The sequence below is a fragment of the Gigantopelta aegis genome, chromosome 9 (assembly GCF_016097555.1).
Source record: "Gigantopelta aegis isolate Gae_Host chromosome 9, Gae_host_genome, whole genome shotgun sequence".
NCBI classification, from domain to species: Eukaryota; Metazoa; Mollusca; class Gastropoda; order Neomphalida; family Peltospiridae; genus Gigantopelta; species Gigantopelta aegis.
Window position 1 is genome coordinate 29742711 of NC_054707.1, and position 26273 is coordinate 29768983.

Here is a 26273-nt window from a genome sequence, read left to right on the forward strand (position 1 = left end):
TAAAATCGGAGTTATAACCCGTTTGTACCCTTTTGCGTTTCTTTTTTTGAAGAGTATATGATATTGACGATACCGAAACACAGAAGGGTAATAATATACTGATCATATAATCTCAAGCTTAATACAACGTGTCTTTGTAAACTGCACTCAACTTTATTTCCAGCCGTGTCTTTTCAAAACGAATATTATTACATTAAAATAAACTCGTACATGCCATTTTGTTGTTTTCAGAACGCTGGGCAGCTTTCAATGTAAAGTTGCTCTATGAAGCGTTTTTTGTTACATGTCAATAAACGTTGTGCTGTTGTGATCTGATTAATTTGCATCTAATTTGCAATAATATATGTCTGTTTGTATGTATGGATGGATGAATGTATGTATGTATGTATGTATGTATGTATGTATGTATGTATGTATGTATGTATGGAGGGTGGGAGAAGGAACGGGTGGGGAGGGGAGGAAGGGAGGGAGACAGACAGACAGACAGACAGACAGACAAACATACATAAATACTCCACCCTTCCCACCACCCACCCACACCCACTTTTCGGCACTTTCCTACGCCCGTGCTTACCCATTGAGGAGTTTGGATGGGAGCCGATACCAGGATACGAACCCCACCAATACACTATCACGGTCGCTTCTAAAAATAAACATAAATGTCCTTTTATAGATATGTGACGTTTTAGGGTAATACCCGTTGAAACCGAGGCGCCACCAAAATGGCGGCAGAGGAAAGTGTTGAAAGTGAGTGTTTATCAAATGTTATAAACATCACAAGTGCAGTTTAGTGTAGTTTAATTAGCACAACAAATATTATCCAGCCAGTTGAAGATCGAGTTGTTGAATTGTTTTATGTATGGAATAAGGTTGTTTTTGTTTACAAAGAATGCGTTTTTTTTTAGCAGATGCACGGTCACCGGTGATGATCATCATCATGACGATGACGCATTTGTAAAGTAAAGTTTGTTTTATTTAACGACGCCGCTAGAGCACACTGATTTTTTTTCTTATCATCGGCTATTGGACGTCAAGCATATGGTCATTCTGACACTGTTTTTAGAGGAAACCCGCTGTCGCCACATAGGCTACTCTTTTTACGACAGGCAGCAAGGGATCTTTTATTTGCGCTTCCCACAGGCAGGATAGCACAAACCATGGCCTTTGTTGAACCAGTTATGGAACACTGGTCGGTGCAAGTGGTTTACACCTACCCATTGAGCCTTGCTCACTCACTCAGGGTTTGGAGTCGGTATCTGGATTAAAAATCCCATGCCTCGACTGGGATCCGAACCCAGTACCTACCAGCCTGTAGACCGATGACCTGCCACGACGCCACTGAGGCCGGTATGACGCATTTGTAACCGAGTAGCTCAAGTTAACTTCTAGACCTTCCCGTATTGATATGTTGTAGGGGTAGAGACCGCACAGGAAGACTGGTGGAAAGAGTTCGACCCGTACCCCTATAAAGACTAACCCTATGGGCCTATCCGGGTAGTATATCCCTAAAACTACCCTAACCATTGAAAAGAGGGGGGGGGGGATACGGGTCGAACTCATGCCCCCCCCCCCCCCCACCCTCCTTTAAAATAATATCATACTGTCATACAATTTCGATCGACATATGTTTTCGATACTTTGTTCGTAACTGTATGTATCGCGACATATTACGTCACTATCAGCCTGAACATAAACAAAGAAGTGTCTTGTTTTCTTTCAAGATTGAAAATGCTTAAGTCAAGCTGCCAACTTTATGTTTTAATTATAATATAATAATACCATAAATAGTGTGCATGTTATCAGTTTTTTCTAATGCAATATTTTGGTATAAATCAAATGCCTCACATAGCGAAATCCAGGTATCACAAATCACTGCAAATTTATCATCTGCAACACTGACATCTGACCTGCCAAAGTTAGAGGATATACCACGTGATCATTACACTAAACAATAAAATTTATGGAAGGCTGGTTGGGTTACCTCTTATGTCATTCACAGCAAAGTACTTTTCAGTAATTTCTGGTGGGGGCATGTTTACACGTGCATTTACATTTACTACAAATAAAGGTGGTTTGGTGGAATTAGATTTTTTGAAAATATATAGTTCTGTATCTCTGTCAGAGTACTTAAGTGACAATCTGAATTTTGGTGTCGTTGATACGTAGAACAAGAGGATTAGACATTAACCTGTGATGAAAACATAATGTAAATGTGTTTTCAGTGAGCACTGTCTATTGGTGTGCAAATTATTCAATATTTTATAGACCCTACACTGCCATAACAAGGACAACAATAGACAGCCAATGAAACTATCGAAAACATATGACATTTGTTAAAATATAGCGAAAACACCAGTACGACTTAGCAGCTATTTTTTTGGGAGGAAAACTTGACGTTCATAGGAAATTATCACCGTTTTTCACAATAAACTAATCTGACTTGATAAAGGTAGTATTATTGTATGTACGAAGTATTATTTTTATTATATATTTAAATTTTTTGCTTATCATATCGAAAACATATGACGCCAAGATATATCATCTACCGTTTGTTTATGTTCCCAGTTTCACAGTCAGACGTGTAGGTAGTCAGGTAAGAAATTTTAAAGTGGCAGGGTAATAAAATTGTCACGGTTTGAGATTGTACCCAGTTTGATATTGTCCTTTGCTTATTGCAGCAGCAGTTTTGCATTGCCCTTCGATTTTAATGCATGCGCAATAAGCAAAGGACAATCTCAAACCGTGACAAAATGCATAATTTGCTATCTTTTGGTACCTATATCAGGTGTATTAGCTGACTTTTCAAGCCTCTAAATACTATCATGAGAAGAAGGGTTGGCCAATACACAGAATCAACCAAAAAGTCTAAGAAAATACATAGAGGTTATTACCAGTGTTTTTTGGTATCGTCAATTTCGTATATTAGGAATAAAAATTGTATTATGTGAGCCTCTGGCGAGCATAATACATTATTTTTATTCCTCATATATGATATTGACTATTCTGAAATACACGAGGGTAATAATCTCTTTATCATATAATCTCAAGCTTAATACAACATGTTTTTGTAAACTGTACACGCATCTTTAATTCCAGCCTGCCATTACTAGATATTCAAATGGCGTAAGAATATGTGGTGCGGTATATTTTTGAATGGAAATGACATCAAACTCAAATGACGTCATTTTGGATATCCTGACATCAAAATAAACTAGAGCTTAAGTTTTTTTGTTTTCTGAACGCTGGACAGCTTTCAGTGTCAAATTGCCATTGAAATCTTTTTATTCGATGACTATGAATGCATACATCAATTATGGAGTGTCACCAAAGTACGTTTGCTTAAATGTCAATAAACCTAGTGCCGTGACCTCGATTAATTTACATCTAATTTGCAAAGTTATCAAATTCTTAAAGTATGTGATCTGAAAAATATCACATACTTTGATTGCACTGAAAATGTAAGATATTATATGATAAAACAAAATATTGGCATGTACAGAAATACGATACTAACGAAAACGCATCAATCTTGTCTTCAAAACCTTGCCGTTGTCTTATTTAATCAGTATTTTTAACAGCCTGTATTAAGTCCCATACAATTAAGTGTCCCATTTGATTGTATGATACACACAATAAAATTTATATTTTATTTGAGACAATTTCCGCTGAAAGCCACTAACAAATAGCACCAGTATTTGGTGCCAAATGGGTTACGTCAGGGCTCGAACTTAAGAATTTTTTCACCCACGGCAATTTAAAAACAAAATGCTGAAACGGTCCACCGACGGCAATTTAAACCCTGCCCTCTGCATTTTAAAAAAGAAAATACATTTTCATCAAATAAATAATTTTGCTGTATGTAGACCTATTTTAATGCATTAATGTTATATACTGGCAAATAATGTACACTAGGTGTAAACATTTTGCCATCATTGAGGAGCTTCACTAACGGTATTTCATGCATCGAAATAAGCATTGTGTCTGGTACTTTTGTGCCGTCAGTGATGCTCCCGACCTACAGCAATTAATATCTCGAGTTCAAGCCCTGCACGTGATCGAAACGGTCATTAAATATCTTTATGACCGCTGATACTTTGTCCTCAATTGCAGATTTAATTTGTCAGAACTGATGATTTTTACTTACCGTCATTGTTGATTCTGCAATTCCTAATACATTATTGGAAATTATGTTTTATATTAATGTAAACACTATTTCCTTCCATACATCTAATAAAAATGTGTCTTTACTGGGACTATTTAAAGTATATCCAGTTCTTTGTTACATTTTACCTTAAACATTATTTTTTGTACACAGGAACCAAAATACCGGTAGGTCAAAAACACATGACCCGTATGTCAGTTAAAACATTTGTAGTTTTCTTAATTTATGGCGATCATGCCCAAAATAAATATCGAAGTGTTGTCTGCATGTGCATGTTTATTTTTACATACTAGTGAGTGATGTCAGTAAAAATGTGAGGTCACACGTCAATAATTTTTCTATGAAAGCAAATACAGGTGCTAAAATTTGAAAACGTAAACTAAGGATGTAGATCAATAGAGTTTTACTTCTAAACATATGACTATTACTACAATATATATATATAGTCAGTAGTATATTTGAATAAATGGTAAAAGAATATTTAGATAAAAAATAAAAATAGAAATAACCAAAACTATTTTAAAAAACAAATAAGAAGTTTGTCCCACCTTATGTTGCATTGCTTGCAAGCAGTATTTAAAACACCATGCATCAATCTGCTGACTGCTTTTAAAATCAATACAAATAATTCTAAAAACAGTTCGTTTTTTTATTGCTTGTACAGCTGGGTTCTGGTAGTCATGGTGATGCTGCCCCACACCATAAAATTAACGGACCCATTCATTGGGATGTCACCAGACACGCTGTTGTCGATCATGGTTTTGGACGTCTAGTGTGAATCTGGACTCATCTGAAAACATTACCTGAGCCCATCGCTTGTTAGCTTGATGTGTACACCATTGACATCTGGCAGCAAAGTGTCTCACAGTCAAATGTGGGATTTCTTGCTCCTGCCAGTTCACCACGACTGGTATATCAAAGGCCGTGGTATCAGCTATCCTGTCTGTGGGATGGTGCATATAAAAGATCCCTTGCTGCTAATCGAAAAGAGTAACCTATGAAGTGGCAACAGCAGGTTTCCTCTTTCAATATCTGTGTGGTCCTTAGCCATATGTCTGATGCCATATAACCATAAATAAAATGTGTTGAGCGTCATTAAATAAAACATTTCCTTCCTTCATCCTTTAGATGTGGGGTAACGTAGAGTCAACACGCATGGATGTTACTTCTATGCAGTCTGATACGAATAGTCTGACCAGACACTGTAACGCCAGTTGTAACACAGAGTTCTCTTGTGATTTGATTGGATTTTTGACCGTGATTCCTCAACGTGTAAGTCCTAATGAAGTGGTACTGAACCAGAGATGTGGCCCTTGGCTGTCCTGAATGGGGACGATTATCCACATTTCTGGTTTGTCGATATTGGGCCCACAATCGGCTAATGACTGATTGTGACACATTAAGTCTACGGGCTACAATTCGCTAGGTGGTGTTAAGTTGGAGCATGCCTACAGCCCTGAGATGTTGCTATGTTTGAGACGTCGATTGTTGAAAAGTTACACAATTTTGTAAAAAAATAAATGTGACAGCAAAGTTATGATTTAATGTTCGAGTACCAAATATGAAAGAATATTGCCACAGTGCACAGTATGCTAAGTAACCAAAGTTTATAAAAAATGTGCTGAGGTGTCATCAGACAAATATTTCTTTCCTTTGATCTTCCATAACATTTCCCTGTCCTCTCCCCAAAGGCTTGATCTCACTTAAACAATTATTACAGTTTAGTACTGTAAAATTACCTAATGAAATTTTAGAAAATAGTTCTGTTTGATCACATTATGTTTAATTATGTACATGTACAGTGTAATTACATGTACATTTGTATGTATGGTTAATAAATTTACTAATTAACAGACATTTTGTTTTGTGTTTTTTATCATTCTAGATTCAGCCAAGGCTCTTGTCACTATGAAGGAAGGTATGTATATGCAAGTACAGTACTATATGTGTAATTACGGTTTATCATATACATGTACTCTTCAAAAAAAGTAGGGAAACTCTAATAAGAATTTACAATTGCCAAAATTGTAAGGTATATTAGCTGTGGGGAATTGTTATATGATAATAGGGAATAGTAAACACTACAACTGGTGGTTCAGTATTACAATAGATTTTATGACCACCAAAGATCTTGAAGGACGATTGGGGTCAGAAGTGAAATTTGAAAGCTGACATTTTTTTTAATCAGTAGTGGGTGATACCGCCACGATGTGTCAGACATTCATTCAGTCGACGAGGCATACTGTGTATGAGTCTCCCATTGGCCATTAGGAGGAGTATGTTCCATTCTTGCGGCGCCTGATGTACACGTCTCAGTGTTCGAGATTAACAGTATCCCGGTATCCCGGGGATACCAGAATGTAATTTTGGATACCAGACTTCAATAACCCAGTATCCCACTGGGATACCATATAATGTTGGGTTTTTTAATCCTGCGTTTTTATTTTTCGCTGAAACAGTGAAGTTGAGTAGCAATATTTTTAAGCTCGCACCCAGTCTAATGCTACACTGGAGCAATAGCAACATAGTAATAGACTGGGAACAAGAACAATGTCGTCCAATTTTGTTATGATGTAATATATGAATTTTATTTAAGTGGGATACTAAATTCTCAAGTGGGATACCAGATTTTGAAATGTTAGTATCCAACTGGGATACTGCCCAAATTTTTTAATCTCAAACACTGCGTCTCCCTATTATATCCCAGATGTGTTCAATGGGGGAAAGGTCTGGACTCATTGCTGGCATTCGATAGATGTTGTGCTGCTGGAGGTGAGCATTGACGATTCTTGCACGGTGAGCACGGGCATTGTCGTCCAGAAAAACAAAACGTAGACCCACACGCCTAGCAAATGGGACGACAAAGGGTGTGAGTATGTAGTCTGCCTAATGACCCCTCCTTGCACAATATGGAGGTGGTTCTGTCAGTCAGAGTGATACCACCCCTCACCATAAGCGATCCACCGCCAAATCTGTCAGGAAATCGCATTGTGACGTTGGCGTGCTGTTCATTTCGTCGTCACCAGACCCAACCACGTCTGTCAAGGAAGTCCAAAGTGAATAGGGACTCGTCTGAAAACATGACATGTGACCAGCGATGAATACCCCAGTTCTGACGCTCCCTACACCATTCACATCTGTGGGCAATGTGACGATTTGTCAAGGTAGGCACAACCTGGGGCAGTCGAGCATGAAGATGGGCTGCATGAAGACGATTTCTAATCACCTGACCCGTAACCTGATGAAGGTTTGCAACAATTTGATTTACCGTTACGGATGAATCGATCCTGTACTCCTGTCTTTGCCCTGGGACGACCTGAACTGGGTCGATCGTCAACATTTTGGGTTTGTTGGTACTTGTTCCATAGTCTGCTAATTACTGACTTCAAAACATTTGCAGCATGCCAATAGCCTGTAGACACTCATTGCGTTGCATACGCGCATCGTAAATTCTAATAATAAAATGACTAAAAACAAAACAATAACAACTGTATGATCAACAGAATGAAAAAGATTGACAGAAATAATGTTCCACAGTGATTAATGGACCTTCCTGGAAATTGTCAAAATCGAGAATGACACCCCAAGCACGTGTACGGGACAACTGCATGATACATGTGCATACTATGGAATGTGTTTCGGTGTGTTGATAAACAGACCTGAACATTCTTTACTAGGAAGTCTGTGGTCAAAACGTGTGTTCGGTCTAATAGTTGATATTAGCATTAATATTCAGGTTCCCCTACTTGTTTTGAAGAGTATATTATTATAGTGAAATCTTTGATACAGATAAATGCTCAAATTGTTTGGTTTGTAAGGAATGCATAATTAAATGTTTTAATAACACCATAGCACAAATAATATATCAGCTATTTGGTGTCAAACAAAGGCAAATTATATACGTGTATAGGAAAGGCAAATTATATACGTGTATAGGAAAGGCAAATTATATACGTGTATAGGAAAGGCAAATTATATACGTGTATAGGAAAGGCAAATTATATACATGTATAGGAAAGGCAAATTATATGAATATGATTATGTACATTCAAATAAAAAGTATATATAATTATGTAAACACAACCACCACCCAACAAAACTGTAATTTGTAAAAAGCTGAAAAAGTAAAGAAATATTCCATGTTGTTCGTTTGCTGCTCTTTACACTATGTTTTTACATAATTATCTAATTTGTATGGTTCAATATTACCATTTGCTGCTATCTTAAATGTAAACACGTCTTAGCATTTATTGAGTATATTAAATCCATAGTGAATGGAATATTGTTTTAATTGTTCTTGTTTGTTCTTGTAGGAAAGGGAAATTCCTTTAGTACACCTCCAAGAAGAGGAAATGTGAGTACTGTATTGTACTGTATACGGCTTGGTTCATTTTGTCTGGACATTGTGGGCTACTCTTTTTGATAATTTCATTACCAAGCCACTACGCTGACACTTACCTGCAATCCTGGGATATGTTGTTTTTGGTGTTCACATAGCAAGTAAATAATGGCCAGACTGGGCAACTGAAAATTGCAATATATTGAGAAAAAGATTATTTATTTGTAGATTTAACTTTGTTTTTGGTTTGATGGCTAAATTGTTTTAATGGAGCAAATATTTTGCTGCCAAGTGAGAAACCGGTGTAATATTGCTTGCCTCTTTCAAGAGAAAGATATGGGTGGGACAAGCACGTTTAAGACCAGACGAGTGAAAAGGGAGAGGCACTAGTCCTATAGGCCACATTGATGTTGAGAGCTACATGTAATGTAGGCTGCTGATTATTAAAGGGAATGTTCTCACTTTACTGCGATTGTTAAGATGTTGCCAACTAACAGATTTTATAACAGATTTTTTTATAAAAGCCCTCTACACCGGAAACCCATAGAACCAAGTCAAATGTCCGGTTTGAAGGCATATTTACTTCAGAGTATTTTACTTTAGTTTGGAGTGACTATATATTATATGTGTTTTTGATTGTCCTAATGTTTGTACATAGTAGGTCAAAGTTAATTTTATTTCCTAATATATATTTTTTCATACGTACAGAATTATTGGGACTCCAAACCCAGTTTGAGATACTTATAAACATTAGGATGTCCATAAACACATTGAATATAAAGAAAAGGATCTGTATTTGGTACATAATTTTAGTCGTTCCAATGATTGATTATAATCGAAAATTGATCAGTTTGGCTCTACAGATGTGTTGTAGAACATTGTGTGGGAACATTTAATTATACTTGTTCCACCAGTTTACATGGTGGAATTGATGTAAATATGTTTAGGTTTGTTTTCATGTGCACATAAAGAAAAATGATACTAAATTGTTAGTAACGGTAAAATTAGCGCTGTGTATTGTCTATTCCAATGAACACAACAATAGGCTCACAGTGGTTATAATGCAAATCTTTTTTATGTTTGTATAATTATAACCAACTGTTTATTGAAAGTTCACCGATTGGTGCAAACTGATTGTAGAAGGTGATCGATGGTGGAATTCTCAACACTGTGTGTAGTCTTTAAAACAAAGTTATTAGTCAGAAACATCTTAGTGGCATCAAACTCCGGACAGTCCCTTTAATAACATACTTTGAGCAAACACCCCCTACACTGAAACAATCAGTACTTGTTATTCTGTAATCATTTTAAAAGATACAGTGTTAATTAATTAGTAATTTAAAAAAATAAATACATGATTTCTTTTCTGCTTCACCTGACCTCAAACAAAGGCATATTCCCCTAAGGGTATTAATCTTCTAATTATAGTCCTCCTTCCCATTCTTGTCACATGACTGTAACTTCTTTTTTTCTTCTTCGCTGCTTTGGTTCGGACATCTTTTTCTTTGCTCCAGTTTAATCTAAACCATCATGGGCCTTTTCTGTTGGTTTAATTGATAGTTTTTTGTGTGGAATACCTTCCTACACATTATATCGGTCTTATCACAGGTTATTTTTGTTTAATTTACTTTCTTTTAAAGTGTTCTTTCCCGGCTTGTAAATTGTCACTTGTGTCGGGAGTCGGCCATGGCCTTGTTTACTGGAATGTTGTTTTTTATATTATGTCAGATTGTAGCATTCCTCATGTTCTTTGAGTGTGCCTGAAGTGTAAAAAGTTCATGGTGTGAAGAGTGAGTTGCATGATCTTTGTCCTGGCTTTCTCGCTCTGAGTGACTTGGCTGCTAGATGTGTGCACTGCCTGACATTGGGAGATGTAGAGTTTGACGTTTATTTCAAGGTGGTGGCCGTCAGGGTCAGAAAGAGCGAACAGGCTTCTAAGATGTCATCATTGGCGCCGGTGTCAACACTATAGCCCTCCATCGCCGACTCTGTGGCAGAGATCCTCAAACATGTACTTCCTGCAGTGATGAAGGAAACATTGGATGCCCTATCCCAGGGCTGCAGAAATGGAAAATATTCCCCTAGCTAGCCGGACCCAAAACAACTAAAATTTACTAGCCCACCAGAATTTCTATTATTCTGCCAGCCTATAGAACTCTGTGTGTGTGTGTGTGTGTGTGTGTGTGTGTGTGTGTGTGTGTGTGTGTGTGTGTGTGTGTGTGTGTGTGTGTGTGTGTGTGTGTGACGACAAAAGCTTTATTAAGGACACTTCTTTAATGATCAACATCATGTAGCAAACAAAATCAAGCACCAAATCTTGATTAACAAATCAATAAATTTAAAAATATTCTGATATCACATATTTTTTCATATAGATTCACAAAATTCAAGTGACATTTCACAAGTATTTAATAGAAAATCTATTCAAAACATACCTGTAACATACTTTCAAAGTAAACAAGCTATTTCTATGAAGTATTGACCTTTGACCTGCTCCATTTCTGGAATGTCATGCATACGCAGTTTGGAATTGTGGTCGTCTATTGTTAATGGTGTACATGCCAATTAACTGTTTCATTTGTCATCATTCTGAACTGTTTGAAATTCTGGTATGGCTGATGCAGTCTCGGATTTGATGCAAAAAAAAAAAAAAAAATTATTGTAAACTTATGGCGAGTGTGTTCTGTATTATGTTTGGTCATTTACATTCTTTTTTTGGGATCAAATGAAAATAACACCTGGAAAGCTAATGACATCATTAGAAAGTGACGTCATTAGCAATTGGAATAGGCCAAGTTGACGGTTCAAGGGTCTACAGTTGATTGTTTCCAGGTATTTGTTTCAAGAAATACCAAATACATGTAAATACAGTTAGTTCCATAGAAAAACAATTCAGTTTACAACGGACAAACCATATGGTGTTATTGTGTATTTGATGCCCGCAAATGTTTCATTTTTAATCGCAAGCTATCGCCTTTGGTCAAAAATGACATTTACGGGATCAAATAAACAGTAACACCTGCAAATCTAAAAACTTCATATGGGTATCTCCTAAGTCAGTCAGAAAAAGAGAGATCTCCTGTCGGACTGGTAGTTGCATTTTTTAACTCGTCTGTCAGAATTTTTACTTATACATTTGGTGAGCAGGCAAGCACTTCTGCACTCCAGCCCTGTCTACTAGCCAGGCTCCTGTTCTGCCTCCTACTGCTATGCCTCTGTTATAGTTATTTCTGCTACAGTTGAGACAGCCCACTCGTATCCACCCATGGCTTCCTGTGCAGGTTCCTATGATGGCCTCTACTATGGTTCCCGTGGCACCTATGGTTTCCAGCCCTGCTGCAAATACAGACCAACAGTCTGCCCACTCGTCAAGGGTGAGGGGTCACCAGGGTGCAAGACATCACTCCAGTCACTGTTCCAGGGACAGTAGCTGGTTTCTTCGGTCTTCCGCAGGTCCAACAGAGGCCTGGCGGGGCCATCCACAGTCTACATCTCCTCGACCATCCATTACAGGAGACCAATATGCTTATGCTTGGTTACTGTGGGACTTTCCAGAGGATGTTTCAACAACCAGTCTTGTGGTGGATGATACGGACGCTGCTAACAAGATGATGATGAGAGTCTGCCTTGTGGTGGCGTACAATCTGCTGCCTTCCGGCGCCATCTCAAAAAGCTCCCATGATGTATCAGTCAGTTTGATGAACTTCGTCTCCAAGAACCAACTTCCTAACCAGTCGCCATGGACCTACTTGGTTCAAGCTGTGTCATCTATTGTGGGTCCACATGGTATTGAGGACTTGTCGTTGTGTCCAGTTCTAAGTACTTAACTACTACATTGAAAAAATTAGGATAAGGACTCGCCTTTGACAATTGTTTGTTTGCATCATACAATGTTTCGCACTTGTTCAGTCACAGGACTTTTATCATGTTAATATTAGCCTTTTTGCACAGCAGATCGGCAACATGTTACCACCCTATTGGACTAACAAAACTTTGTTTTGATAACCTGGGGCTGTTTAGTTCAATGTTGTGATGAATAACGATGTTGTTAGTAACATCAATGGCATGGTTGGTTTCCTTACACCAGCATCCATGGTGGCTATGCCTACCCACCCTGTCAGAGCCATGCAAGCAATGGATGATGAGATCTTCACTCCAAGCAATCTGATGCTGATTTATCCATTCATCTGACAGATGCCACCATGCAAATCCAAATACTAGCACACCTCAAAGCATTCCATCTCAAAATCATTGAAATGTTAAGCTTCAATTAGATTAAAGTAACTTGAAATGCATTTCGGAACATCCACAACCCTTTAGCAGCTATTAATAACATTACTGCATTAAAATAAAAGGACCTTGTTGTGCTCAGAATGAACAAACGAATGAATGTTTAACGACACCCCAGCACAAAAATACACATCGGCTATTGGTTCTCAGAACAGACCAAAACCCTGTTGTGCCCAAATTAGTGAGACCTAAAGCCCTGTTGGTGGATATGCTCACAAGTACAAGTAGTTAGACATGGTTCATGTATATTGAAACTGTTACTTCATTAGGATTCATTAGGATTGTGTTGGGGTTTTTGGAACTGTCTCAATTTGGCAGACTGGAATCAGGAAAATATATAATCCAGCAGTAATATCTTTGTTTTTGCATTCATTCTAGTTGAGAACATTGAAGTTAAATATGGTATGTACACGTATACACTGATAAAAATGTTTTGCAATATTTTACAGGCTTAGCTAGCTTTTATTTTGTTGATTTGTTAATTTCCAAAACAATATTTGCCAAATTACTAACAGTGTTTTTGTCCAGCTTAAATTCTGGCATAGTAGCTATTTGGTGAGGTTAATAAAAAATATTGTTTTTGGTTATGTACTTACAGCCCGAAAGAATCAGAAAGAAGAATCAAAAATATTTCAATGAAGAAGAGGACACAAATTTCTCCCCTGTGAAAAGTTCTGAAAAGTCCAACAGGCAGCAGTCGACAGGAGTAAGTGTGACCTTGCACAACCCTACAAATATGGTGTCTTGTCAGTCTCTTTATAACATGCTGCAGGTGTTGCTAGATAATTGCAGACCTTGCCATGAAAACAAATATGAGGGGAGTGATTAATTGCTACCGTAACTTAGATTATGGGGAGCCATTTAAGATAGTACCATATTGATACCATATATATTCGCATTGTAATGCCTAGTAATGGGAACAAGGAAAATATGCTAAGGAGTCTCAGTGTAGTGATTGGGAGCGAGAGTGATAGCTCCCCTTAATGGCCTGATTCATCAAGCTCTTGTAAGCAACATCACATTGTCCTTGCATGTCTTTTAGCATTGCACTGCGAGATTGCAAAGTTACAAGAGTTCAGTAGACTGGGCCCCGTTCCACGAAGTGATCTTATCCCTACTATTGTCATAAATTCCTACCATTGTAAATTTAAAAAAAATCTACGATCGTTGGCCCATTCCTCGACGTGGTGTAGCTTACTATCGTGGTATATTACAGTGAAAATTTACAATTGGTATGAGGCAGTTGTAAGCCACTAACATAGCTGTGAAATGGCAGTTAGATAATGATTTGATAATTTTCTAAGAAGGATAGAAACTTTTTGTGTGAAAAGGATGTAACATACCAAATGCTGTATATTGTTGTGTATTAGCCAACTCCTAGGATAAACCGACCTCTTAGTTTGACCCTAAATATCAAGTACAAAATCATCGGCCTCGTGTATAAGCCGAAGTAATCTTTTGTTCAGTTGCATTGATTTCAATAATACTGTCAACAAATAGACATGTGCTTTTCTTTTCATTATATTTTCCCCCCTTTAATTATTACAGCACGGTAATCGTTATCGCAATGTCTTCCATGCCGTGCAAAAATAATCTAACACAGATAAATCATAACAGGAAAATAAACAATTCAAGCTGTAACAACATATGACTGCACACAAGTAATTAAATTATTCACTGGACAGCAAATAATAAACTCATTAAGGCATGTTTAATCCCTGTTTCCTCCTGACACAGAAACAAACGATTCTGTGGTCAATGACTGTTGTTCACACTAGTGCAGGTGGCGAAACCATGTGATCCAATCAAATAAGAGCTTATAAAATGATATAGACAGAAGTGTCGGGAGTGAAGGAAATCTAATATAAACTGATTGAGACTAGTTTCCTTGTCATATGGTATGTCATGTGACAATTGTGGGAGTAATTATTGTCGTGAAATTCATGTTATGTTTTTTCAGTCTGTAATGTTAATAATGAGCTTAATTTATTTATGGCATTACTTTACAGTTTAATGCACCCTCCCAACAAAACAATAATATAAGAAATATAATACTTTTTTGAAGAAAAAACACCGTTTTGTATTTTAAATTTGCCATATGAAAGACTGATCCTGTGAAAGAACATGTTTTTACCATTGAAAGGACAATAAAACAAGTAATTTTTATTATTATTTATCAAACTTGTAATGCATTCAAGAACATAAAAGTACATAATTTTGCATGATGGAGTGTTTTAATTATACTGTGCACAAATTATTGTTACAAATTAAGTCTTTAAGGGTCTGATCAAAATTTATGTTGCTGTTGGTCGTGTTTTCGATCAGGATTTTATTAACTAATTTGTTACCTCCCTATATAAGCCTACTCTCTTCTTTTAGAAAGTATTTCTAGACTTCAAAAGTCGGCTAATACACGGCAATATACAGTACCTTTTATGAAACTTGGTGTTCAGTGAAAAACATTCTAGGCCTAACGACCTTCACATGAAAATATGGGAGATAACTCTTATGTCTTATGCATTCGGCAGTTATTGCTTAGCAAATAAACTAACAAAGTTTCTTCATGGATGTCAGATACCAATGAATACATCCAAGATGTTTGACTAATTTGCACTTCTTCGCAAAGAATATTTTAATCATTAAAGGGGCTCTTACGACAACCGTAATGTTGCTATGTGGAATGGATGTAAAGTTTATGATGCCAGTTGTAAACCTCACCTTAAGTCACTACAATTAACCTTAGCTACAATTCTTTGTGGAAACAGTAGCACATGTAGGCTTACTTTTAGTGTGGCCGTCTTCCTTTAATTTTCTTCCGGCGAGAACACTGATATGTCTTCCAATAAAGTATGTACATGCATACATACAGGTGTGTTGTAAGCCAGATCAGTGTTGTATTGATAATAATCAGGTGTGACCAACATTTGGAAGATTTAATCAAATATTGTTTAAGACTAATGATAATAAGTTTTGAATTTATTGTTACTAATTCATTTGGAGAATAATCAGTTTTCTTGAATATCCAGAACTTTTAACATCTGAAAATACCATGTTTAAATTATGCACATTACGGCTATCTTGAGCCTCTGAAATTTGTGAGAACAATTATTTAGTTGCTCATACAAGTATAGTTTTACATAACCCAATTTACACAAGAATCTCATTTACACTTACTTGCCTGATATCCTTTTGGCACAACCTATAAATGATAAAACTTATGTTCAATTCTTAGGTGTTTGGTATGATTGTGTTACAGGTGACGTGTTAATTACATTGATATATACAGCATTTCAGAGATTTGCTTGTGTTCATACATGTACATGATATGTAACAAATATAAACTTTGATTATTTATAGGCTTCCAGAATAAGAAAGAGAACATCGAAAGTTTATTCTGAAGAGGATGACAAACTTTACTCTCCTTCCAAGTCTCCCAGGAAGTCCAAGTCTTCATACTCAGTCCCTGTACGTTACTTTAAACAGTTGCCGTGATAGTGCTGATACTATAAACCGGTTTACCGGTATATACTATGATCTTTCAGCAGTTCGATATGAACTGTGGTACAGTTTCATGAATCACAATTTTTATACATTATTGTTTCCTTGTATCTTATAGGGAAATAAACAAAAAAACCCCAGCATTTTATTAATTAGAGATTACATGAAAAATGTCATGCTTTTTGTCCTCGGAGATCTTATCGTAGTTGATATAGGTGACCATCTAGTATATTGTCCCACGCTTACAGCCACTAATTGTCTGGCTTAAAAATCAAGACATTTGGTTGGTTGCTTGCCACTTCACTTTCATTCATATGTTTCCATGCATGACTCCGATTACACTTGTATACAGTGTTTATATTGTATGTTACTTTATATGGTTAAACTGGTCTGGGTGGCGTCGTGGTTAGGCCATCGGTCTACAGGCTGGTAGGTACTGGGTTTGGATCCCAGTCGAGGCATGGGATTTTTAATCCAGATACCAACTCCAAACCCTGATTGAGTGCTCCGCAAGGCTCAATGGGTAGGTGTAAACCACTTGCGCCGACCAGTGATCCATAACTGGTTCAACAAAGGCCATGGTTTGTGCTATCCTGCCTGTGGGAAGCGCAAATAAAAGATCCCTTGCTGCTAATTGGAAAGAGTAGCCAATGTAGTGGCGACAGCGGGTTTCCTCTCAAAATCTGTGGTCCTTAACCATATGTCTGAAGCCATATAACCGTAAATAAAATATGTTGAGTGCGTCGTTAAATAAAACATTTCTTTCTTCTTTTTTTCCATATGGTTAAAGTGACGGACATAGACATAAAATCAGGTCATTCTCTATGTATGAATAGTCATTTTATATGTGTATGTTACTTTATAGATATAAAGTGATAGAATAATCCTGTTCAGGTATGTTAATATACTACTCAAAAGAATTTAAGGGTCAAAAATTTATAACCAAATAAGTTTCAGAGTGTATTAGATTGATGATGTAAACTACACCAAATTTTTTATTTATTGTTCCATATTTACAAGAAACCACAAATAAACGTCACTGTGTACAAGAAAGTCACATGACATGCTGTCAAAGTTGAAGGTTGTCAAACATGGATTTTACACATTAGAACATTCGTTTAATAGTGTGTGAATCCACCCCTGACGCGAATACACTCGACACATCGTTGTCTCATGCTGTTGATCAGACGTCTGAAGAACTCTTGGGGAATGGCCTGCCACTCTGCCATAAGAAGTTGACCCAGATCATGAAGGTTGGCCGGAGGGGCATGGTTATCTCGAACTCTCCTGCCTAATTCGTCCCAGGCGTGCTCTATTGGGGCCAAGTCAGGCGAATATGCTGGCCAATCCATCCTGGCGATACCTTGTTGTCTGAGAAAGTCCGTTACCACCCTGGCGCGGTGGGGTCTGGCATTGTCATCCTGCAGAACTGCCCCGCCGCCAATCTGCTGAAGGCCTGGGAGAACCAACGGCCGGATAATCTCATTCAGATAGCGGATTCCATTCAGATTGCCATCCACCACATAGAGGGGGGTCCTGTGGTGGATAGAGATGCCGCCCCACACCATGACGCTGCCACCACCGAACCGGTGACGTTGTCTAACGTTAACGTCAGCGAAGCGCTCCCCAGGACGTCTGTAGACACGAACCCGACCTTCGTTGAACTGGAGACTACACCTGGACTCATCAGTGAACATCACTCGACCCCACTGAACACATTGCCACCGGAGATGAAGCGTGCACCAGTGACGTCTGGCCGTTCTGTGACGTGGTAGGAGTGGTGGTCGAACAGCCTGGCGAGTTCCAGTCGCAGTCCGCAGATTGTCACGTAATCGGCGTGCAGTGGTTGTGCGTTGACGTAGAGCCATATTGGTGATGTAGCGGTCCTCTCTATTTGTAGTGCTTCGGGGTCTTCCTGAATGTGGACGATTTCGAACAGAATTCGTTGCTTGGTACCGTTGCCACAGTCGGCCAACGACACTCTGACTGACACCAAGTCTCAGAGCAACATTTCTTTGCGTATTGCCATCCTGAAGCCAAGCAATAGCCCTTCTCGATCTTCGATAGTCAGTTGACGTCGTACCATTGTCGAATTTGGAGTGTGCACCGTACACGAACGCAAGCTCCAATTATACGGAAATTCAGCCTTGGGAACATGGAATACACGTGCAAAGCGTGCAAATGAAGCGCTTTGTGAAAAAGCAAGTTATGGGCACTTAGCAGACCTTTCGCTTTCGCCCTAATTTACGTGCAAATGTAAGCATGTTTTCGCCATTAGAACTAGTCAACAGTGTCAATGACAGTGGATTTTAATTCATTTATGGGTTGCTTAGACCCACTTTCGTCAAAATGGAACAGTACCATGCGTGACATTATGGTCTAGCTAATATAACTGACATTCAGAAAATAATGTCGAAAATATCGTCTGACCCTTAAATTCTTTTGAGTAGTATATATATATTAATTTCGCATTTATATAAAATTAAATGTCTACCTACTTTTTCACTAACGACATGGTGGTTTAGCTAACATGCTAGTGAAATTTATTTTAGAATGGTGTACAGTCTATATTGGGGAAACTGAGTTTCACAGACCAAGACGGATGTGTACTGTTTTATAATTGTTTTCTTTTCGATTTAACAGTCATACGCTAGATCATCTTTGTCTACTATGGACAAGCGTCTAGCTCAGTCTGTTGGCGTACGACTGCGAAATCTGCTCAAACTTCCAAAAGCACACAAGTGGGTGTGCTATGAGTGGTTTTACTCAAATATTGATGCGTAAGTAGTGTTTCTTCATTTCAATTACTTTAATGTGAAGGTGAGGAATCTTGCAGTGATTTTTTTTTAGCAGGAGTGAATTTATGTTTTGCTAAATTCTGGTTTTGATCATCAGTACAGTCATAAACATTTCCCATTCCTGGGTTATTAGTCCCCTACTTAGAGGCACCGATTTTCCGTTTCAGATTTTTCCCTTTTCCGTTTCATAATGTTACAAATTCCGTTTTTTTCCATTTCAGTATTCAACAAATTCTGTTTTTGTTTCACTCACACACACACACACACACACACACACACACACCGCAATTAATTGCTGGTATAAAATAAATAAATATGCAATGAGGCAAAACACGGGAATTTAACTTGTGAATACGCCACGACACAGACTTTGGACATTTTCGGTTTTCTTTACGATATGATGGGGAAAATAATTACAAACGATCACACTATAAACCACTTCCTTTGTATAATTTATTTTGAACAAAGCCTGGCATACAATATGCAATTACTGCATTCCTTTGTGAGATCGGAAATATGGCAATGCCACAAATGTTAAAAATTAATAAGCAAACATAACATAATATATCTTTCACTTGAGTAAATATCGGACAATTTTAGCTCACAATGTTCGGTTTTTCCCGTTAAATCGCCGGGAATAAGCGAAGAAAACACGACTGGTAAAACGTCTAGATACTCTGCATTAAACATTTGTCGTAACATACAAAGGTACTAGTGTCGTAGAGTAGCACAGGCAGATGTCGGTGTCTATAGTTTCTAGTTCAAAAAATATATTTTAATTAATCAAATGCGCTATTTAAAGTTAAATAATGTTTTGGAACAAAATCGGGAATTCCGTTTCAGATAGGTATTTCCGCGATTCCGTCCGCAATTCCACGATCGCGGAAAATCAGTGCCTCAACCTACTGGTCCAACCAAAGGGGACTATAGGTTTCATCTCCATCTGTCTGTCAGGTTGACCCACGCTTACAGGGTATGCACGTTTTTTGACTGGCCAATCAGGCCACTCACAGCAACACTTTGACTCGCCCATACAACTCTTGAATGGCCCGCGACCAAATTTCGTAAAAAAAACCCTCAACAAAACCTTACTTGAATTGCACTTTAAAAAACTTGTTATCATATCATACAAACAATAATAACAACACAAAAGAAGGAAACAGCACTTGTTTTAGTTTTATTACAAACTGTTGTAATTAATTTATAATTATTATGTTGTCACGGAACCCACACAATCAAACATGTGGACTGTTTTACCAAGTCTCGGTCTTGGCATGAATAAGGTGCTTTTATGGCCGTATGACGAGGAATTAAAAAAATACTAAGCTGACAGCAATCTATACAAACAATAATCACATCCACTAGTGGAATAAACACACAACCCAAGTTAAAAGCATAATCATTGTTTAGCAACACTGGCACGTGCACAGGTAATGATAGCTGTTGTTGACGACATTCAGGGCTACCTCTGACACTCGCCAAATTCGCCAATAGCCAATTTTGAAAGCAGTTGGCGAATTTTATTTTAATTTGGTGAAATAATTTCACGTAATAATTGACATTTAAAAAACAACTTGTTGATTTTTGCAATTTTTAACGTTTACTAGACAATTTGGCAACATGTTTTGCTCACCCAGAGCTAGCCCTGACACCGTTCGCAATGACGATTGGGTGTTTGGTATAGGAGACTGGGTATATTCCAGAAGAAACGAAAACTTTCCAACACAATTAACGTTGGAAAACTTCAGGTTCCTAAACAAAATCTTTCTGCGAAACATAGCGAAGCAGAATGTGACAAGTTGTTCCGATTGTAACTAAATGGAAAGTAAAGACGGACATGGCCGAGGTGTTCCGATTGTAACTAAATGGAAAGTAAAGACGGACATGGCTGAGGTGTTCTAATTGAACCTACGAATACATTTACGTGGCCGAGGTTTTCTGAGTACGTAATCAAAACCTGCCGAGGCATTCCGAATGACTTTAGACTGTTCGATAGACTGGGGAAGTGGTTGCTATCATATCATGTCTTATATGGGTTTGGTTGCATACTAATAGGAAACCAGTTGAAAACAATAAATAAAAAATAACTTTCCGATTTCTTACAGACATTAGTTAGTTTTAATACATAATACAATATGTGGAAATTTTCGGTTGCCAGGCAGGTGACATGTGATAAGGTTTTTACTTGCATGCCCGACGCTATTTTGACTCGCCATGGGCGATCGGGCGATCGTAAAGTGCACACCCTGCGTTTACATTTTTTTTAATGAATAACTTTATCATGTACTGTTACCCATTTTTCACAGAGTTATAACTTAGGAGATATGAAAATTTGTTTTTCAGATATTTGTTTTGCAATACCTCAACTTTATCAAGTTTTGTTACAGATCATGTTTGACTTTCATGGCAATTTATCAATTTTTCACTGAGTTATGGCCCTGGAACTTACGCCTGAAGATATTGAAATGAATTTGTTTTATGTAGTTTTATCATGTACCAATTTTTCACAGAGTTCGTGCCCTTGAATTTAGGAGCTAGAAAATCTGTTGGGTCCAGTAGAGGACATATAGGGGAGCGTTACTCTCAGAATGCATGTTTATTTACTATTTATTGTTCACCAATGAGTACTAGATGTATTAAATTAAAAATAGTAATAATATTGACATTCAAATGGAAGTAACTTGTAGAGAAATAAGTAAGAATATCCATAAATTAATGTTTTTGTTGTGTCTGAAAGAAAATGGCAGTATGTCTGATTTTGGGTAAATGATGACAATGTTTAAATAAGATCTTAGATTTTCTTTAAAAAAAGTTTGTTTTTAATGACACCACTAGAGCACATTGATTGGCTATTTGATGTCAAACATTTGGTAATTCTGACATGTAGCAAGTTTTCTCTAAAATGCAGCATATAGAATATATTTTTTTCTCTCCACACAATGCATGACCTCAGACCTGCATGTCATAGTTATGTGATATCTCTTTGCTTTGGCCTTTTACAACTTTGTATAATATTTGTACAAGTTGCTTTCTCATATTCTGTTATGTGAAACTAGTTTATATTGTTCGAGTTCAACGTGGACAACATTTTCTAAATGTCTTGTTTTTTCAGACCCCTGTTTCTTGGACAGAATGACTTTTCTATTTGTGTGAAAGAATCATTTCCCCAGCTCAAGTGTAGAAAGTTGTTGCGCGTTGAATGGTGTAAAATCCGCAGACTTATGGGAAAGCCAAGAAGGTAGGTTTAATAAAATATGATTTTGCATATGACTGTTTAAGACATTTGTAATTTTGGTTCAACACATTATTGAAGATTATTTGCACTTTTGTCAGTTCTTGATTATTTTTGCAAAATAGACTGATAGTCATTACTGTCTTTAATACTGAAGTTAATCCTTTGATACTAAACCCAATGCTTTGATTTTATGGCAGATGTTCTCCAGCCTTCTTCATAGAAGAACGAGCAACCCTGGATGAAAAGAGAGAGAAGATACGTTTGCTCCAGCAGCGTAAATTGCAAGAATTTCAGAATCTTAAAGATTTGCCTGAGGAGATTCCTTTGCATCTGGTTATTGGTACAAAAATCACAGGTCAGTATATGTATTGGCTAGCTCCACTGTTCACTGTCTCATCCTATTTATTAAAAAATAAAATATCCCTTGCTACTTTATTCTTAATGGCTTCATGTATGTGGCAGTAGTCAATTTCCTCGTTTTCTTTATCAGTCAGTGTTAGACATCAAAAAGCTATAGTTTAAACAAATGTGCCTTCCTCTTTTTTTTTCTCCTTTTTATTAAAACAGTTTGAGAAAGCAAAGAAAAGATATCTGCAGTATACAATATACTAAAGTCTGAACCACATTGCAGGGTATGACAGTTGTTTTCAAAAGTCACTAGCCACAGGGCTAGTGGGTTTGTAAATTCCCAAATTTCTGATCAATTACAACAAACTTTATATAAAGCTGAAAAACGATGTTCAAGGAACCCAACCCCTATAGTACCTAAACAAAATGGCTGACCAGTTTTCGTCTCTTTTAAAAAAAAATGTACATGAGTATAATTTTGTTTCAATTGTTTTTTTTTTTTAGTATTATTAGTATTAGTATTATTTAGTGAAATTTATCTATCTCGACCTGTAGAGGTGAATGAAGTTTCAAAAAGAAATTAATATATATATATTTTTTTTAACTGCATGACCTACCCAATTTTATTACGTTTGATCCTAAACCATTGTCCAGTTTTTCGATTTTGTTCCCTGCCCTCTCATCCAGAGTGGGTAAGTAATTTAACAAACTCCTCTCTCTAACGGGGCAGGACATAGTCCATTGGTAAAGCGTTAAATAAAACATTTCCTTCTTCTCTAACCACAAAATCAATTAATTAAATGCACAATACGATGTAACACGATAATGCATGGTCTTTTGTTCAGTGTATTCGGTAGTGAATTGTCAGCAGGAATGGTGATGTCCATTGCTCAGTTAGCCTACAGGGCAACATATCCCATGTCAGACAAATATCAACAAATACATGCATATTGGCAAGATTTAACTCGTTAATTGATAGACAAAAAAAAAAGCATCATCTTGTACAGGTATGAAATGTTAACCAAACTGCTAGTCACATTACAGGTCAAGCTGGCTCTGTTATTGTGTTCCCTGATTGCCAACATCCCTATCGGAAGTAAGCGAGGCATTAAATTAGAAGACAGATAAATAAGACAAACACAGTAATTCTAAACATGACTGGAGTTCAGGGATCGATTTTGGCCCACGGCACTACAGCTATTGCCGTAGGTGCCCTTGTTACTGGACGCGGTGCCCCAATAAATTGGACCGTGTCCATGGCCATAAGTAGCCGTGGTTGCCTTCCTTGTATGCCCTAGTGCCCTTCTCATGCCTGGTACCAACTACATTGAACTTTGCAGCATTTGTCACTTGCCGTGTATTCGTCCATAAGAACAGAAATCCAAAGAAATTATTGCCGACTCTCAGACACGCAATTTCGATGGGCGCAGCCATATTGTTATTGTTTACAAGCCACAGATCGGAGAACCACGTGGTCGCCGAGAAGTAACTGCGCAGTCGCTCTATAAAGACTGTTCTGCGCAGGGAACCTCATCTCTCACTCGAATCAGTGAAAACTTTACAGAAAGTGGCCTTGGTGCCCTACCCTTGAAAGAAATGTTGCCCTTGGTGCCCTGCCCAGTGGCCTTGGTGCCCCAAAAATTTCCTCAAACCCAAAGCCAAAATGGCCTTGCCCTGAATTTTTTTTAATTCTATCCCTGGGAGTTGTATTTCAGTTATACTAGCCTGTTAATTAATTGGGACTGGCCATTCACATATTTTTTACCTTGTTTACATGTGAGAGATTTTAGTATCACATAACTTGTACAACCAGTCAAAACACATGTTTTATTAAAGTTGTTTCCTGTCCGTGAATTTTGATAATGAAAAGAAAACATAGTCTGTATCTTGTGTATTGTTTTAATTGACAATGTAGAAACTTCTTGTTGTCTTGTTACTGCATTTTGTAGAAATCTAATTCAAATTGAATATTAGTATATAGTTATTGATTTGTTGATAGTATGCGATGCCAGAATAACATTTATCAAACATACATCAGTGGAGGAAAAACATTGAGCTAGCGGTGTGTGTTGTTTTGTGTGTTGTTTTGTGTTTTTTAAAAATTATTATCATTTGTTAGCCACTAGCCCATTGGGCTACTGGTTTTGCATGTGTCACTAGTCCTGTGTTAAAAAGCACTAGCCCCGGGTGGCGGACTAGCAGATTTGTTGAACTCTGCATATTGTTTACAACTACAATAAATTATTCTCCTACCTTTAATTACTGATACATTTTACCCACATTTTGTCCAGACAGAAATTATGAAAAAGCCATTACAATGATACAAATTGTACATAATAGATAATAAACATGTCACCTACCTCGATTTCGCTAAGATCTCCTTGGACAAAAAGCATGCAATTTTTCGTTGTCTGCCATTTTACTTTTTTATGGAATACTGAGGGGTGGAAGTCTCTGAACGTGACATAATTAATATGATATCATCACGTTTGCTTTATATCATAACACTTTATGACGTGGTTAGCTTTACATCATATCCTTTCACCCCTCTTGGAGAGTAGTCCATAAAAAGGCAAAATATGGCAGCCGGTACAAAATTACTACAATGATATATTTATTACCAAAAATATTAAATTACTTGATCCAAACTAGCTTAAATTACACGGATGAGAGAGCTACATGGAAATGCCCTTTTTCATTTCTTCTAAAAAAAACAAAAACATGATGTTCAGTACTGTTGACCACACAAGCTTCATTTGCATGTTTTCACAGTTTCAAGTTTATGATGTGTGCCTTATATTGTAAGTTATAACCAGTTTATATTTGTTAGCATTGAATACAATTTTTTGGCAGTTCCAGGGGTTGCAAAAAACAATTCTTCAGGGGTCCTTGAGCGGTCCCTGGACCCCGGCCGCAGTAAGCTTTTTTGTTCCAGCCCTTCTCATATCCCTGAAATTACCCTCCCAAATATTCAACCATGCTTACAGTGAAAGTCAAACTACCGTTACAAAACATCCCCTTATATGCGAAAACCAAGTAGGTCTACAAGAAAAGCATGATTCTACAACAGCTTGGATCACACAACAAACACATGCAGTTGTACAGAACATACAATGTACAAACTGTCAGTCGATCGACACAGACACATTGCTTGACTGTCTTTACGGCAAATAACTAGACTAGACTGGCTACACTTTATAACTTACTTGAATAAAATTACATCAGTTGGTATGTTAATGTGAAGGATGGGTCAAACATTACTGATGGTCAACTATTTGTTAGCAAAATATTGCATGTGAAAGCAAATCAAAAGAAGTGACTGGTAGATGTTTCTTTTGTTTTGGTTCTATCTTAGTGCTAACAGTATTTTTTGGTGTCTCGGGCATCTAAATGTTTACGATGTGTATAATTTCAGCTCGGTTGCGGAAGCCCCAGGATGGCTTGTTTACAGGAACAATAGAAGCTCTTGACACTGTTGACAGTTCATACAGAGTGATATTCGACAGACCTGGTCTTGGCACACACTCTATTCCTGATTACGAAGTGTTGGTCAGTGTTATTATGTTTAATATTGCAAACATGCTACTGCAACTTAAAACTTTT

General features: G+C 37.4%; 1 protein-coding gene across 3 annotated transcripts in view; it reads left to right on the plus strand.

Moving 5' to 3' along the window:
* Nucleotides 1-714: 714 nt before the first annotated feature.
* The window catches only part of LOC121380966 (protein lin-9 homolog), a 53088-nt gene continuing 27529 nt past the window's right edge, over nucleotides 715-26273 (plus strand). For 2 of the 3 annotated variants that reach the window (XM_041510020.1, XM_041510021.1), the window contains exons 1-9: nucleotides 715-747; nucleotides 6048-6080; nucleotides 8476-8516; nucleotides 13390-13497; nucleotides 16149-16256; nucleotides 18933-19069; nucleotides 22200-22325; nucleotides 22520-22677; nucleotides 26086-26219. In XM_041510020.1, the coding sequence (XP_041365954.1) occupies nucleotides 723-747; nucleotides 6048-6080; nucleotides 8476-8516; nucleotides 13390-13497; nucleotides 16149-16256; nucleotides 18933-19069; nucleotides 22200-22325; nucleotides 22520-22677; nucleotides 26086-26219 (870 nt within the window). In that variant the 5' untranslated portion in view covers nucleotides 715-722. Of the gene's footprint in view, nucleotides 748-838; nucleotides 858-6047; nucleotides 6081-8475; nucleotides 8517-13389; nucleotides 13498-16148; nucleotides 16257-18932; nucleotides 19070-22199; nucleotides 22326-22519; nucleotides 22678-26085; nucleotides 26220-26273 lie in introns of those variants that run through there. The other variant, XM_041510022.1, reaches the window with a different exon arrangement.